We start from the raw sequence: 17,760 nt of genomic DNA, 5'->3' as shown, positions 1-17,760 counted from the left end.
TCCACACCGCCTTGCAGGTCTGTCATATGTGTCCATAACGATGTGTTCTTTTCATTTCAGTTTGATTCCAACTCAGATCACTCTACTAATGTACAAAGCCCGTGGGGTTGTAAATTTCACAAAATTGTGTTCTTTATTTTCCTTGTCCATTTAATAGAGCCATTTCTTTTTAATTAAGTGTATTATTCTGTTGTTATATTCCAAACATAAAATCTATCTAAATTTTATGGACCTCATTTACAGTCACAGAAGTTCTTTCAGAATTCTTTTTTTTTTTTTTTAAGATTTTATTTATTTATTTGACAGAGAGAGATCACAAGTAGATAGAGAGGCAGGCAGAGAGAGAGAGGGGGAAGCAGGCTCCCTGCTGAGCAGAGAGCCCGATGCGGCACTCGATCCCAGGACCCTGAGATCATGACCTGAGCCGAAGGCAGCAACTTAACCCACTGAGCCACCCAGGTGCCCATTCTTTCAGAATTCTTATGCTTTTAAATAACCTGAGGAAAATCAAAGTGGCAAGTGAATACAGAGACAGCAAGTAAGAAGAAAGAGAACTAAAAATCATGGTACATAGAAACTGAAAAAGACTTCTCTTTTTATTTGGCTTTTTAAAAATTTTTTAAATTGAATTAATTTCTCTTCTTTTCTTTCCTTTTATTTATTTTTCAAGTAGGCTCCATGCCCAGAATGGAGCCCAAAGCAGGGTTTGAATTCACAATCCTGATATCGAGATCTGAGCTGAAGACTGAGGAGCAGATGTTTAATTGACTCAACTACCTAGGCACCTCTTATTTGGCTTTTTTTTAAAGATTTTTCTTTTTTTTAATTTGATAGACAGAGATCACAAGTAGGCAGAGAGGCAGGCAGAGAGAGAGGGGGAAGCAGGCTCCCCGCTGAGCAGAGAGCCCGATGCTGGGCTCGATCCCAGGACCCTGAGACCATGACCCGAGCCGAAGGCAGAGGCCCAACCCACTGAGCCACCCAGGCGCCCCTATTTGGCTTTTTTTTAACCTAAGAAGAATGTCTCATGGAAAAGGACAAAAAGGACTCACAATACTCGCAATAAGTACCATATACCAGCCTTAAAGAATCATAATAAGTTTGTTATATCTGAATGGATCGATTAAAATTATGAGGATCTCCTCCAAACTCCCAAAATAGCCTACCTACAGTTAAATTTCTAAAAAATAGTGCAGGTTTAGGCCAAAATGCCAAATAATTAATCACAACTACTTTGACATATGCCTTAGGGAAGTGCTGCCAGAAAACACAGACTTCCGTAAAGTTAAAAAATCAGATGCAACACAGAGAGAGTACAAAAACCTAAAAACTAGTGATACTCATTAGTGATTACAAAAATTAGTCTTTATGAATATTATTTTATATTCATATTCATATATTAAAATATATATATTTTAAAAGTTGTTTCCAGATCAAGATAGTTCATCAGATGTTGATGATAACTAACTTAATAATTTAGTGAAGAATGCTGAAGTGATTTACAGGAGTTTCCTATGATTTTTACTTCCCTGCTTTGCTTGAAATACAAAGGAGGTATGCATACTTTCTTGAATTATAACTTCTTTAAACATCAAAAAAATTTTATTTTTTTTTAATAAAAAATCTTAAATGGAAAACTTTCATTATGTCTATTCAATGTTATAGGGCAATTAATATTAAACACAATAAACATCAACAGTCCTGTGAATCATAGAGACTTTCCCATTTATCATTTCCCTCCTCAGAGTAAATTTAAATAGTTCTTACCTAATTCATAGAGATGCCCATCTACATGAACTAATGCAATAAAATGAAGATCTACTTTTTCATCTATACTTGGTGCCTGAAACAGGAGGGAAAAATACATACGATGCACGTTAGTAGTCAAATCAATGAAGTTCATGTAAACACATACAAATATGAAATGATATGAGAGAACATTTAGCCAATATAATTCAAAGTTTATTAATCTTTGATATGGTAGACAAAGAATGAACACAACCACATTTATGACAATGTCCTCAGGACATCAACCAGGAAAACATTGACTAAATGCATATCTTTCTTAATCTCAACTGATCTACGAACCTTTAATATTGTTCAGCCTCAGAAGCCCTGGTGCCTAGCACAATGCCTGAAACATAGTAGATGCACAATGCATACTTGCTGAATGAAATGAATGCATGAATTCATTTGTCTAATTTTTGATATTTGAAATAACAAAGTTTAAAAAAACTAATAGTGTAGGGGCGCCTGGGTGGCTCAGTGGTTTAAGCCGCTGCCTTCGGCTCAGGTCATAATCTCAGGGTCCTGGGATCGAGTCCCATGTCCGGCTCTTTGCTCTGAAGGGAGCCTGCTTCCCTCTCACTCTCTCTGCCTGCCTCTCTGCCTACTTGTGATCTCTCTCTGTCAAATAAATAAATAAACTCTTTAAAAAAAAAAATTAATAATGTAAGGGCACCTGGGTGGCTCGGTTAAAGCCTCTGCCTTCAGCTCAGGTCATGATCCCAGAGTCCTGGGATCGAGCCCCGCATCGGGCTCCCTGCTCAGCAGGAAACCTGCTTCCTTCTCTCTCTCTCTTTTTGCCTGGCTCTCTGCCTACTTGTGATCTCTGTCAAATAAATAAATAAAATCTTTAAAAAAAAATTAATAGTGTAAGAGTTAAACTCTTTCCAAGCTAAATTTTAAGACATCAAGAAAGTGAATTCTTAATGATTTGAACTTGATAATCTCTTTTTTGAAAAATGTAATACAGTCTTAGAATAAAATAAGTCTCATTGTTCATCATAGATTCAAAAAATTTAAAAATGAATAAATGCAGGAAACTAGCCCAAAAGAGTAAAGGGGTGGAGATAAAAGCAAATTAAAATGCAATTAACTGTAACCTATGATTTTTTTGCCTGCTTTCTTAGTGAACTACTTAAAATTAAAATTACACCTAGTTTTTTTTTGTTGTTTTCTTTTTTTTTAGTTTACCAAATTCTATTTGCATTAAGCAATATCTGCTACATTTCTTAGAAATGTAAATAAGTTATCTAAAATCAATACATGATTAAATGGCACTATGGTATGCAGTAAACTGCGCAGTTAACACTGTGTGTTCACTATATATCAAATCTTAAATGGTCTGGAATAAAATACAATCACTGTTAAATGCAAGCAGAAATTTTAGAGGCAAATATTTTAAAAAGGCATAAGTCAAATCACATCTCATATTAACATCCTATAACACAATAGTGTCTAAAATGTAAAGTTCATACTTTTTTCACCTTCAGATAATTTTATAATTTTAAGTAGTTTTTTAACAATAGCTTTAAGAAGTGTTCAGATGCGAAAAATTGAAAGCGACAGAATAAACATTACTATTTTGGATTTACTGAATATTTCTAAAACATGTACAGATAGAGGGACTCATCTAATCTCATATTATTCTGCAGAGATGATTTCCTTCCATTTATGAATGGGAGAATCTCAATATAACATTAATGTGGCAAACTAGGTCTTCCTAACTTCAACTGAAAATGAAAGAATTCCACTGTTGGCAGGAATCAAAATGGTCTACTTTTGTTGCTGCTCCAGTAGTAGCCTCCTCCCCGGTGCAGCCCCATTTGCAGTGGCCCCTAGGAGAACAGGAGACTGCCACCAGGTTCTGAGGCAGTCCATTCCATCTTTGGACAGTTTTGCTGGAGTTATCCTTCATACTGAGGCTAATACATGTCTCCCAGTGTTTTCCATTATCTTAGAAAAAGCCTAATCCCTCTTGAACATGGCATTTCTTCAAATATTTAAAGATAGTGATAATGAGTTCCCTTACTCTCCTGGTCAGAGAATCAAAAAATATTACTGATCACTCAAATCCAATATCCTTATTTTACTAATGACCAGAAGAGAATCCAATTTTTCAAGGCTAAACCTAGGCAATTCTACAAACTATAAATTCAATCTGTACAAAAAAATACTAGAAATTATTTTTTACCCAACTAAAAAAGAGTTCTGTTTTACTCATTACTCATTTACTCAATTTAAGACAATTCTCCAAAAGGATATCAAGTATTTTAACTTTCAAAAATAATAAACTATTTTAACACCATCTCTTCTTAAAAAAAAATACATCTTATAGCTTCTATTTTTCATATTTTGTTAGTAAATACAACCATGCTAGAGGAAAAAGGAGTATAAGTGGGGTCAGAGACCTGAATATATATCAGACCCTGTGTACACTAGGTTTTTAAATCTGTTTTAAAGTTTAAATGAAATGTATGAAAGTATTTTGTAAATTGTCAAGTGCTATAAAAGCATTATGTAACGATGCAATATTAATACTACATTATCACAAATATAAGAAATCACTAACGCTAGTGACTCATAATGGTGAGTCATTATACCTTTTATTCAACAGTGCATACTAAAAATATACAGCTCTAAAGAGGGCATGAAAAACTTTCAAACTATTATTATAAAAGGTAAGTAAAGCTCAAAACTTCTAAGCCTTCCACAGAACCTTGGTACCTATTGTGAGCCTTTCCCTTTGATCAAATTCATTAGTCGGAGAGTCTGAAATCTGCAATTATCCAACTGCTTCAAAATTGTTCCACTTCATACAAGATCAATTAAGTCAAAGTCTTCCATTTCAAAACATGACCAAGAAGGCAGAATCCAGAAGCTATAGACTGGATCATGATGCCTATGCTTATTTTATATAATTTTTTTTTTTTTACAAAGGTCCCTAATACAATACATGTATTATTATCTCTGACAACTAAAAATAATATAACAAATCAATTAGAAATAAATTAAATACTAAATATAAATTTCAAATTGTTGAAAATAACATTTTAAATTTAATTTATACTTGTAGGCACTGGCACTGTTTTAAGTGCCTTCAAAGTACTGACCAACTCATCATCATATAAACTCTATGAGACAGGTAATATACTCATTTATTCTCAAGAAAACAGTTTAACAGCTAGTAAGTGATAGAATCTGGTTTCAAACTCAGGTGGGGTAGTTTAGAATCCATGCTATGCTACGAAAATACTTATGAAGCTATAAAGCAACAGAATTAATATGGAGAGCAAAGATCAAAATTATGTAAAATCATATAAAACTGGAAACACCAATTTTATGATATGTTCACTTATATTTAGAATATTTTAAAAGTACTAAGGAATCAATCATATTTAGAATCAATTTTGCCCAAAATAGAATTTACAAAATTGGGATTTTACTCTGATCAATTCACCTTTTATCTCCTATTATGCCAAACAGTGTATGGCACAGTAGGGAAGCAACAAATATTAAATCGATAAGTGAATAAAAATGGCAAATGCATGTTGTGATCCAATGAGGAAAATGAAATAGATAGCAGTTTATTGACTGATACTCAGCATAAATGAAAGGCTATTTTGATGACCATACTGACATTTGGTAGAAACAAATATTTAAGGAAACATGTCAAGACTACTTCAGTTTGAGTCTAGCTCTGGAAGAGTAAATAAAGGGAAAGAAAGAATGTTTGACACCTTTTAATTTTTTTAGCATTGAATGTACGAGGTATCAGACTTCCTCTGGCTTCAAAAGTTAGGATTTCCAGAAGCATCAAGTTTCTTATAAATGGATAGCATACATCAAATCTTTCAAACACAGCATTTCTAGGTAGACTCTGCCAAACCACAGTCATTGCTATTAACAATCTAAAACATCAGAAAGAAAAGAGCTGGAGTTGCCTAACCCTACAATTTATTTCAATCATGAGACTTATTAGAATTCCATCATCAACCTCAACATTTAAGATAATTGGCAAGATTTTAAGAACAAATGTACTTTTTAATAGTTTTTAATATTATCAACCTAAGAAGGAGAAATCATAAAATTTGTGGGAAGCAATTCTCAAGGAGAAAATCTTCACCTCCTACTTGGAAAAAGATCTTTAGAAACTGAATAGGTAGGGAAGATTGGATCAAGATTAAACCAAGTACCTGAGACACCTCAGGGAATAAAATAGCTTAGATGAAACACCCTACACCATGAAGGATTAGGTTAAGGATAGAGTAAGTAAAGTGACCCCAGAGCATGACAAAAGACTATAGTCATGTTTAGAAACATGAAAAAAATAAAGAGATGGCAAAGAACGCAGAAGGTACACAGCATTTGTTGACTTGGGTCAACTAAATGAAATCAGAGAGATGAAGGTTAAGAGAATACATATTCACTTTAACAACAGACAGGAACTTAAACATTGTCATGAATGTCGATCAGTATTCATCAAAAGGCAGGCATCCTAATGCTGGTGGGATATGGAGTGGGAAGATGAATGTTCCCCGAGGCACTGGTGAAAGGCAAGCTGGACTGCAAAGCATAGAGGTATGCTTGCAATCTTATTGGGGGAGAAAAAGCTAATGGTTGAGTGAACCAAGAGAAAAGCACTTTGAAGACTGAAGAAGTGTAAGGAAAAAAATGAACTATCCTTGTCACTGGAAGAAGAGATGGAAGATTGACTACACTTACAACAGAATGGAGACCCATAGATGGTAGGCGTAAGAAGGGTCGCCAGCGACGAAGACGGAGAGATGGACTGGTAGCTTTTGCAGGGCCTACATGGTTACGTTTGACCCAGGGCAGGGATGCATGGTGACACAATGATGAGGCCTTCGTTCTGCAGTGGCTAGAATGAGGCTGTGATGAGGATGGCGAGGAGGACTACATAATTAAAAAAGAGAACATTTTACTTAGACCACGTTACTGGGCGATCATTTTTTTTCTTAAAAGCAACGTATGGTCATACTTGTCTTTATATGGTCTAGTACTTTTAATCAACCATAATCTAGAAAAGGATCATATATGAATGTTGGTTAAAACTGGATAAAGTGGAAATATATAACTAAGGTATAAGGTTATATGCCATAGCTTCTGTAAGGATACATCTAATATATTTACCTACTCTCATTTGTGTAGCACAGTCTCATGGAATTATTTAAAAGCCACTAATAATGGAATTATCACAACAAATTGTTTAAAAAACAGAACACACACACAGAACACACAACATATAACACATACAAAACACAAAGAATACTGTGTAGAAGAAAACAATAGGGTGATAGGCAGTGATGAAAAGAATTCTTCAGTGGGAATAAGCTCTAACGGGGAAAAAAAACCTTTAAAATATAAAGAGGAGTAGAGCAATCCTCTGAAGCTGATAACCTGCATTTAAGTATTCTCTTACTTACACTGACAAGTTAAATGGAAACTATCATAGCCTATTAGCCATCTTTCACTAATCAATAGTGTTTCTTAAAATATGTACCATTTATTTTGTCCTGGGCACTCTTTTAAGCACTTTACACTATCAGTTCATTTAATTTCCCAGCAATCCATGAGATAGGTACCATATTCCCATTTTACAAATGAGGAATCAGAACACACAGAGGTTAAATAATATAACCCAGGCCATTACACTAGCAAGTGGCAGGGTTAGGATTCGGATACAGGAAATCTGATTGTTTCGGATACAGGAAATCTAGAATCCATTGTGTAGAATCACCTTGATGTGTACCCTCATTTTCCATGGGAAAGATTTTACAACTAACTTAATAGACCAGATTCTAATGAGGAGAGGTACAATCCTCTTAAAATTAGATATTTGGAGAATCATGCTTTCAAACATAATTACACCACAAAGGTTGAATCTGGCCTAACAGTTTTGCACAAAATGCACGTGCTTACAGTAAGTAACTTACTAATGGTAATCCAAATGATAATTTTATGATTGCTACCTCCAATAAATATTACCAATACATGAAATAAAAGTTTAAAGCAGTGTGAAAAAATTATAATCATTTATAACCATAGTGAGAAGCAGCAATAAGAATAGTGATATGAGTCCTTGGGAAGCAATAATGATCACTAAGCATGACTTATTCTCTTTAGGAAAATGAAGGGTTTTTCCCCGAATGATTTCTAGGACTCTTTCAACCCTGAAAATTCTGTGATCCTTCTTAGTATTTTCAATCTATGGAAACAGTACAGTAACGTAAAATAAAGCTATCACTGTGATAAGGGTTTAAAAAACTAGTGGCTCTTAATAAGAACCAGTCAACCAGAAATACATAAATAATCCTCTTGGCTCTATACAGGAGTAAATGGTCTGCTCCCACAGACACAGTCTAATCAGAAGTTTGACATATTCAATCTGATTTCATTAAAATAGGAGAAAGGGAAGGAGAGAATGGGAAAAAGAAGAAAAATGGGTGAAAAGAGAAAAGAAATGGAGGAAAGAAAGAAAGGGAAGGAGAGATGACTAATGAGCAGGGGAACAAAACAACAATCTTCTGAGCAAGAAGGAGAGATTACTAAGCTAGAAGTAGAACTGGAAGGTGAATACCGAAAGAATGTGGAAGGTTTGGGGGGGGGGGGTGAAATGGGAAAGGAATTCCTGGCCAAGATTCAGTGTCAGAAAAAGAACAGAAAATCGGGACAAGGAAGACATATTCACAGAACTAGACCGCCGGGTCTAGGATTTGATTTTACCCCTTCAATCAAAAGAGCTGGCCTGTTACTTTTCCAGGGATGCTGGAAGAAGACTTGGGATGCCTGGGTCAGAGAAAAGGGACTTGACTTCTAGCACAGCCAGGAGCACGATCATCTACAGGTCTGCATGCGCTCACGCTCACGGGAGGGCGACACAGAGGGCCTAGATGGATGGCTGCACACAAGGAGAGCTGCATTCCAGGAGAGGAACATTGAGTTTGCGGAATCATGTTTTATAGCAAAAAGCAAGCAAACATTTTCTTTCCTATAGGCAGACCTTACCTAATCCCTTACAATTTCCTACTGGGAGAAAAGCAGTTTCCCTTCAACTGTAATGGCCTTCTTCTTTTGTCATTTTTGAAAAACCTTTTAAGAACTTTTTTAAAAAAAATCAAGTTTATAAAGTTGCAAAAACAAAAATAGCACAGGAAGCACTGGACTCTGCCCACGACATCCTAGCCCCCATTCGCTTTGCCCTCTAGCATTTATGCTCTCTTTCTATGTAATTTTTTTCCTGAACCATTTGGGGGTTTAGGGTAAGTTACATATATCATGGTCCTTTACCCCTAAGGTATTTCCTATAGACTAAGAGAATTCTCTTACATAACAGCAGTGTAGTTACCACCTTCAGATTTTAGATTGCTGTAATATCTTGTCTAGTCTGCCCATATTTTAATTTGTTAGTTGACCTATTCATTTCTTTTAGAGCATTTTCCCTCGTGACCTAGGAACAGGCACACTGAATTTACTTGTCCTGTCTTTTCAGTATCCTTTAACTTGGAATATTTCCAAGTCTTTCCTTGTCCTTTATAACATTAACATTTCAACAGTCTCTATCCCCCATTTTTATTTTTTTATTTTATTTTTTTTTTATTTTTTTTATTTATTTGACAGAGAGAGATCACAAGTAGGCAGAGAGGCAGGCAGAGAGAGAGGAGGAAGCAGGCTCCCCACGGAGCAGAGAGCCTGATGTGGGGCTCGATCCCAGGACCCTGAGATCATGACCTGAGCCGAAGGCAGCGGCCTAATCCACTGAGCCACCCAGGCGCCCCTATCCCCCATTTTTAAATAAATAATTTTCTACATAAAAAAATCATGCTATGAATGCAGACACTTATTTCTTCCTTTCTAACCCATATGACCTTTCTTCTTCTTGCTTTCCTGCCAGGATCTTTAGTATAATAATGAACTTCATGGATTTCTGCTTTTTATCTTTATTATTTCTTCCTTCTGTTTGACTTGGGTTTAATTTGCTCTTCTTTTACTACGTTAAGATAAAATGTTAGATTACTGACTTGAAAAGATCTTTTCTTTTCTACTATAAGCGTTTAATACTATGAATTTATCTTGAATCCTTGCCTTTTCTACTGTAAGCATTTAGTGCTATTGATTTTTCTGTAACTCCTGTTTTTTTCTCTTCCATAAGCACTTAATGTTAAAGAGTTCCAGTTCCCGCTATACCTGAAACCTGTATATTTTGATTTTTTTTAAAATCTTATTCAATTTAAGATGTTTCCTAATTTCCTTTGTGACTTCCTCTTTGACCCATGAACTATTTAAAAGTATATTGTTTCACTTCTAAATATTTGGGAATTTGTCAGATATTTTTCGTTGCTGATTTCTAATTTAATTTCATTAATCTAGAAAGCATTCTTTGTATGATTTCAACTTTTTAAGAAAATTGTTAATTTCCTGATCTGGGGTATGGTGTATCCTGGTGCACATTCCATGTGTATTTGAAAAGACTGTATATTAAGCTGTTTTGGGATGGAATATTCATAAATGTTAATAGGGCCAAGTTGTTTAGTAACATTGTGAAGGTCTTCTATGTTAAGGTCTTACTAATTTTCTGGGTCTACTTGTTCTACTGATGACTGAGGAGACTGCCGAAATATCCAAATACTCTGCATTTGTTTATTTCTTCCTTCAGTTTTCTCAGTGTTTGCCTCATATATTTAGAGGTTCTATTTTCAGCTACATACACATACTTTATGTCTTATTGGTGAATTGATCTCTTTATCCTTAGAATGTCCTTTATCACTGTTAAATATTCCTGGTTCTGAAGTCTACATCATCTAATTTCAATATTATTCCAGCTTTCTTTTGATCCACTTTGCATTGTATATCTTTTCCCATTATTTTAATTTTAAGCTTTCCAAGTCTTTACATTTAAAGTGACTTTCTTGTGGACACATATAATTGAGTCTTGCTTTTTTACCAGTTATAATCTTTCTTTCAATTGATGGGTTTACATTAAGACCATTTATATATATATATATATATATATTTTTTTTTTTTTAATTTATTTGACAGAGAGAGATCACAAGTAGGCAGAGAGGCAGGCAGATAGAGGGGAAGGAAGCAGGCTCCCTGCTGAGCATAGAGCCCGATGCAGGGCTGGATCCCAGGATCCTGAGATCATGACCTGAGCCGAAGGCAGCGGCTTAACCACTGAGCCACCCAGGCGCCCCGACCATTTATATTTTATTAATTTCATTTATTCATTGATATGGCTGACTTAAAACCTATCATCTTGCCAGCTCCCTACTTTCACCATCTGTTCTTTGTTCTTTCTTTGCCTTTTTTTGGATTATTTCTATGACTCCATTTTATATGTACTATTGTCTTATTGTTTATATTTCTATCTTTTCGGTAATTGTCCTTGGGTTTAAAATATGTTTCTTTCATCACGGTGCACCTTCAAATAATATTACACCATATGTCATCTAAAAGCCTTATGTCAGTTTTCTGAATTCTTTCTCCCATCCTTTGTGCTAATGCCATATATTTTAATGTATGCTATAAATTTATAATACATGGCTACTACTTTATATTTAAATAATTAATTATCTTCTAAAGCAATTTTTTTTTTTTTTAGATTTTATTTGTTTATTTGACAGAGAGAGATCACAAGTAGACAGAGAGGCAGGCAGAGAAAGAGAGAGGGAAGCAGGCTCCCTGCCTAGCAGAGAGCCCGATGCGGGACTCGATCCCAGGACCCTGAGATCATGACCTGAGCCGAAGGCAGCGGCTTAACCCACTGAGCCACCCAGGCGCCCTAAAGCAATTTTTTAAAAGAACAAAATTTATTTTACATTTACCTTCCCTTGTTCCATTTCCAGCCCTCCTCAATTTTTTCTGTAGCTCCAAATTGTAGTACAGGTAAGCTGCTAATGAATTGTTTTGGGTTGTTTCAATGTGTCCTTTAGTTTTGAAAGATATTTTTGTTTTAATTCTTTCAACACTTTAAAAATATCATTCCATGGTGTTCTGGCTTGCATAATTTCTCATGAGAAGCCTGCTGTAATTCTTATCTTTGTTCCTCTGTATCTAACCTATCTTTTTCTTCTGGCTACCTTGAACATTTTCTACTTATCTTTTGTTTACAGTAGTTTGAGTATTATATACCTCAGTTTATATGTGTGTTTGGTTTTCAGAGGATAGAGGTATTATCCTACCTAGTGCTCTTTGAGATTCTTGAAGCTGTGATCTGAGGTCTTTAATTATTCTTTGAAAAGCAGCCATTAGATCTTGAAATATTTTTTCTGTCCCATGTCCCCATCTCACCCCCGCCTCTTCTTTCCTTCTAGGATTTTCTTTACATGTATTAGATCATTTGAAATGCCCTACAACTCTTAAGATGCCCTGGGTACACCCTACCACCAGCAGTATATTTTACTTTTGCGGTCCAGTATGAGTATGATGTGTCTTCACATTTACTGATTCTCCCCTCAATTTTGTGAAGTCTACTGGTTGGTGGACCCATGAAAGGAATTCTTCATCTCTGGTACCATATTTTTCATTACTAACATTTCCATTTGATTCTTATAGTTTCCAGAGACATTTACTGATTCTCCCCTCAATTTTGTGAAGTCTACTGGTTGGTGGACCCATGAAAGGAATTCTTCATTTCTGGTACCATATTTTTCATTACTAACATTTCCATTTGATTCTTATAGTTTCCAACTCTCTGCTGATATTCCCTCTTTGTTAGTACATGTCCACTTTGTTCTCACGAGTCTTTAACATATTATTTACAGTTCTTTCAAACTACATCTGACAGGTCCAATATTTGGATCATATCCGACTCTGATTCTATTGACTGGTTTGTCTAATAACAATGTACTGTTGTTTTTCTTGTTTCTTCTTTGTCTTGTAATTTTTGGTTAAAAGTTATACACCCTGTGTAAGAGCAGACTGAGGTAAATACTTTTTATGCCTGAGAATGGGCATACCTCTTCTGCTACACCTTTAGTGTGTGGAATTGAATCAGTCTAGTCAGGAATTGAGCTGTTTTTTGTTTTATTGTGCTACGGTTAACCTCAGCAACTTACCAGCTTAAAATTCGTCTAGCATTACCTTGTGCTTAGGGTAGCAGCTAGGCTGTTGGATGCTTTCTTTTTCAGTGTTCTTGTTCCACCCACAGCTTTAGGCTTTTTCTCAGAGCATGGGCTCAGAGGTCTCTCTCCTTGTTCTTGACTCACTCACACACTTTTGACACTTGTTTATTGGTGCTTACTGGTCTTTAATGGTGGGAAGGTAGAGATATTCTTTATTGTTCTGGTTTAGCCATTGCTTCTACCATTATAGCTAGGCCGTCTATCCCTGATATCAAGAACTAGACTTTCCTCCTTCGACTATTTCTCTCGTTGTTTTCTGCCCCTTCCCTAAAATGTTGTTTTATCTATTCCCTTACCCAAAGAAGGTGTTTTGTCCTAGCATCTTTAGGTTTTATTCTGTAGGGGAGAAGAACCAAGGCTTGGAGCCTTAAGCCAAAATAGAAACTGCTCCCTTCCTCAGGTTTGTACCTTAAGTCTCTCTCTAGTCTTGTCCTTAGTCTATCTTATAAGTACCAGTGAGGTTTGTGGAGTGAATGAGAGCTTCCCTTTTGGGGCCCCTTACAGCAATTTTATAATTTCATACTAGTCTATACTTGGCCTTTAGCAATTTGTTAAAATTTTTTAGCATTTTGGTTTTTTTTTTTCTCTTTACAAAAAGGGATCATACTCTTCATGCTGCTTTTTTCACTATCCATATAATTTTGGGCATCTATCCACCCCAATAAGTATGTATCTATATCATTTTTCCAAGGCGAGATATTATTTTTTAAATATGGTTAAACAGATGAACCATAAATATATATATATGTATATGTATACATATATATATAAATTGTATATTTAGGTTGTTTCTAGTTTCTACATTTATAGACTACATTTATAGACTATGCTATAAATATGTTCACACAAGTATCTTTAATATGGTCACCAATCAATAATAGTAATAGCTAACATTGTGTGACTATCGTTATATGCCAGATGTTCTAAACTATAGATGACATAGATCCTCACAATAACCCTATAACGGAAAAATTATGATCATTTCTATTTAAAAATGAAGATACAATTGTTGTCCAAGCTCTATCAGATTATCTATAGGTGATTTTAGCCTTTTTTACTCATCACATCTTCCAATGTAAACTTATATAGGAGAAAAGAATGAAAAAAGTACACCGTGCTGAATGAGTTCCACACTTTAAATTTATATGTGTGTGTGTCTATATCTGGCTATGTTTTTATGTTGTAGAACATAAAAAATAGGACGGAACAATACTATATTATGACTATTTTTTTTTTTTTTTAAAGATTTTATTTATTTATTTGACAGAGAGAGATCACAAGTAGATAGAGAGGCAGGCAGAGAGAGAGAGAGGGAAGCAGGCTCCCTGCTGAGCAGAGAGCCCGATGCGGGACTCGATCCCAGGACCCTGAGATCATGACCTGAGCCGAAGGCAGCGGCTTAACCCACTGAGCCACTTTTAACCACCTTGTAAAGGTCTTAGGCAGGAAAGCTGTTACTATTTTATAGTCCTAGTGCCAGTTTACTATTATTTTTAATAAATAAGTGAACATGTTAAGATGTTAAACGTTAGAAGCATTAATTCTAAATGTTTAGTCTAGTCATATTTATTTCTACCTAATGCTAAATGAATACAATATATACATATTTTCTCTAATAATCTAATTCATAATTTAGACATAACAGTATACATCATATATATTTTCAATTCTAATAAAAATTTATATAATTCAGGAAAAGGCTGTCAAGTGATATCATTTCAAGAGATGAAATACCTTTGACATGCAATTACGGATTCTTAAAACTCCTAGGCTTTCTTCGTAGAATTACAAAGAATTACACCAACTTTTAAATTTCATATTAACTGTCAACACAAATGCTTAAGAAGCCAAGATAGGCTTCCTTTCAAGATATGAAAATATAATCTGTAAACTGAATCTTGAGACTAAATATCCAATTTTTCATTTGTCTTCCATACTAATTGGAAAAGATCAAATATGTATAATTTATTCTTGAATCTTTCAAAGAGTCATAATACGGAGCTCATTCCCTCAGTTTTTCAGTTCTGGTAGAGGAATCCAAAATTGCTAAAAATTACGTATTTCACTAAAATTACTAAAAACATCAACATTTGCCAGGACTTTAACATTGAACCTGCATCCCCTCTGCTGTGTGGGTAATGCAACTGTATAATGTGCCTATATATAGAACACTTCACGTATACTATAAATCTATCTCTTTACTACATGATGTTTGGAAACATCTAGAATAGACTTTTCAGAACCCCAGGCATTTTAAAAGCAGAGTAAATGTTTTGCTCTTTACAAAACTCTTAGGAATTTAATAAATTAGAATTAGGTATAAACATTCATCTTAAGAGATTTTTAAGCATTCTCATTCTGACTTAAATCCTCAGAGTTAAAAATAAAACACCAAAATAATATAATAAAATACAGAGAGTGAGTTTATCATGACAATGTTCGGATTTTTTAATATTCAGAAGCAGAAGGACTTAATTGGCTTGCCGAAAGCATTCAACTAGTGACTGCCAAAGCCAGAGGCAGAACACATGACTCCTGGCTCTAAATTCAATGTTTTCATTACATACAAAGCCACTTACCCATCAACTGTCAACTAATTTATCTGATGCAGAGAGGGAAATCTACTACTATCTTTATCTGTATTTTCCAAACACAATTCAAGAATTTGTTTTCCAAAACTTATAACTAGTTCAGAAAAAAAAAACAAAAAAAACAAAGGAAAACCCCAGAACCAAAATTCCTGGGTCCTACAAAGCCAAATTACTTTCCTTCACAGGTAACATGCATGTTACCTTGTATATGAGAAAATGAGTCAACTGCTCCTTAAACTGTTTAATAACAATTAAAAAATAGAAATACCATGAAGACCAAAAAGAAATGATCTAAACCTTTAATAAAAAGGTGGAGAGTGTGTGTCCCTTTAAAAAGGAAAATTACCTTCTTTCAACTAACACCTGTCTCTGTGTGTAGGAAAAATGAAGACTATTCTTTAAACTGTTTAACATTAACCAAGGAATTAGAAATACTATAAAGGCTAAAAAGAAATGATAGAGACATTTTTTAAAAAGGGGGCAGAGGGTATGCCTAAAAGAACTTGTCTATTAAGAAATCAAGGTTTGGTAGGTTATTTAAGTGCTCAAATCTGAATTATTCTAAAATGCTAAAATAAACTAAGTAGATTTTGGCTTACGCCCAAAACATCTTCTCATTTTAATGGGCATCCTGTTATTAAGAAAAATATCATTATAACCATGTAATTTTCTGAACATGAAGGAATCATTAGCTGGTAGATACTTAAAATAATTACTGTTTTCTGAAATATACATAATATGATAATCAAAAGACTGTCTTGGTTTATGGGTGAGATTTTATGTTTAATATAAAGAAATATCTACTAAGAGCTAACTTAGATATAGGGGTAACAAGGAATAAAGTATTCGGCCAACTCTGGACAGTTATAATGCATTACATATTTGTATTAATTGGCAGTAGAAATAAGTCAATTAGAGAAAGACAATTATCATATGGTTTCACTCACATGTGGAATTTAAGAAATAAGACAGAGGAACAAAGGAGAAAGGAGGGAAAAGCAAAAGAAGAAATCAGAGAGGGAGACAAACCTCCAGGGTTGCCGGTGGGGAATGGGGTCATTTGGTGATGGACATTAGGAGGGCACATGATATAATAAGCACTGAGTGTTTAAAACTGATGAATCACTAAACTCTACCTCTGAAACAAATAATACACTATATGTTAATTAATTGAATTTAAATAAAAAAATATTTTTTAAGTTTAAATATACTTTAAGTTTGCTTTTAGGACAAAAATAAATATTTAAAATTTAAAATCCTCCCTTTCTTCTTTTTTGTGTTAGGATTTTGATTTACGTACACATTCTGTTGCCTTCAGAGCATGGTTACTTACTACCTACGTGACCCTGAACAAGTAATTTCTCAGATTTCCCACCAATAAAATGGGGTAACATATATAGATCTTAAGGAATTTAGAGGATTATTACAGTATAACTAAACTAATCATTAAAATAAGATGGCAAATATACTGTCGAAAGCAGTGAGAATTAAGATGATGAGAATATTTGGAAGCTACTAAGCACCTCAATTTCTATTTTTATTCACCCATAAATGACACTGAAGAGTTACAAAGAAACTTCCTCAATTGACACTGCAGCACCCAAAATGATGCCTAACTCCAAGCATCCCCAGTCACCTCACAGCGAGAATTTTCTGGCTTTAAAACCTATATCTGTGCTTGTCTAGTAGATAACAATGTGTACTCTGTTTTTTTTTTTTTTTAAAGATTTTATTTATTTATTTGACAGAAAGATCACAAGTAGGCAGACAGGCAGGCAGAGAGAGAGAGGAGGAAGCAGGCTCCCCGCCGAGCAGAGAGCCCGATGCGGGGCTTGATCCCAGGACCCTGAGACCATGACCTGAGCACAGTATCTCCTTCTCTTCACAGGGTAGAAAGTGGAATAAAATACTGAAAAAATAAATGAAATTCAACTTCTAAAAATAATTTTAGCTTCTCATTATATGATCATTAGAAATCATGATTCCTTTTATCGACCTGTTGATAAAATATGTACTTGATCACAATCAAATTTCATAGTTATTTCCCGAATGTATGTACATGTCCTTTCAGATGTATGACCTTTCAGATGTTAGAAATATCACTGAGTTTAAAAAAATGGCCCACGGACAGAAAAAGAATTAGGAACTTCCCTAGGGCTGCCAAATGCTATGAAAAGAAGTAAAAGATAAATGTGTGTGCATACAGGTATGAACACATGTGTGCACATGTATGAGAACAT

At 34.7% G+C, this 17,760-nt stretch overlaps 1 protein-coding gene across 3 annotated transcripts in view; it reads right to left on the bottom strand.

The window, feature by feature from the left end:
- The window catches only part of UCHL3 (ubiquitin C-terminal hydrolase L3), a 53,734-nt gene that overhangs the window by 9,700 nt on the left and 26,274 nt on the right, over positions 1-17,760 (bottom strand). For 2 of the 3 annotated variants that reach the window (XM_045978376.1, XM_045978375.1), the window contains 2 exons: positions 6,508-6,699; positions 1,768-1,843 (listed from right to left, as the gene is read on the bottom strand). In XM_045978376.1, the coding sequence (XP_045834332.1) occupies positions 1,768-1,843; positions 6,508-6,699 (268 nt within the window). The remainder of the gene's footprint in view (positions 1-1,767; positions 1,844-6,507; positions 6,700-17,760) is intronic. The other variant, XM_045978377.1, reaches the window with a different exon arrangement.

Source organism: Meles meles, chromosome 14 (assembly GCF_922984935.1).
Source record: "Meles meles chromosome 14, mMelMel3.1 paternal haplotype, whole genome shotgun sequence".
Lineage (NCBI taxonomy): Eukaryota > Metazoa > Chordata > Mammalia > Carnivora > Mustelidae > Meles > Meles meles.
This window is presented reverse-complemented; position numbering and strand designations above follow the sequence as displayed.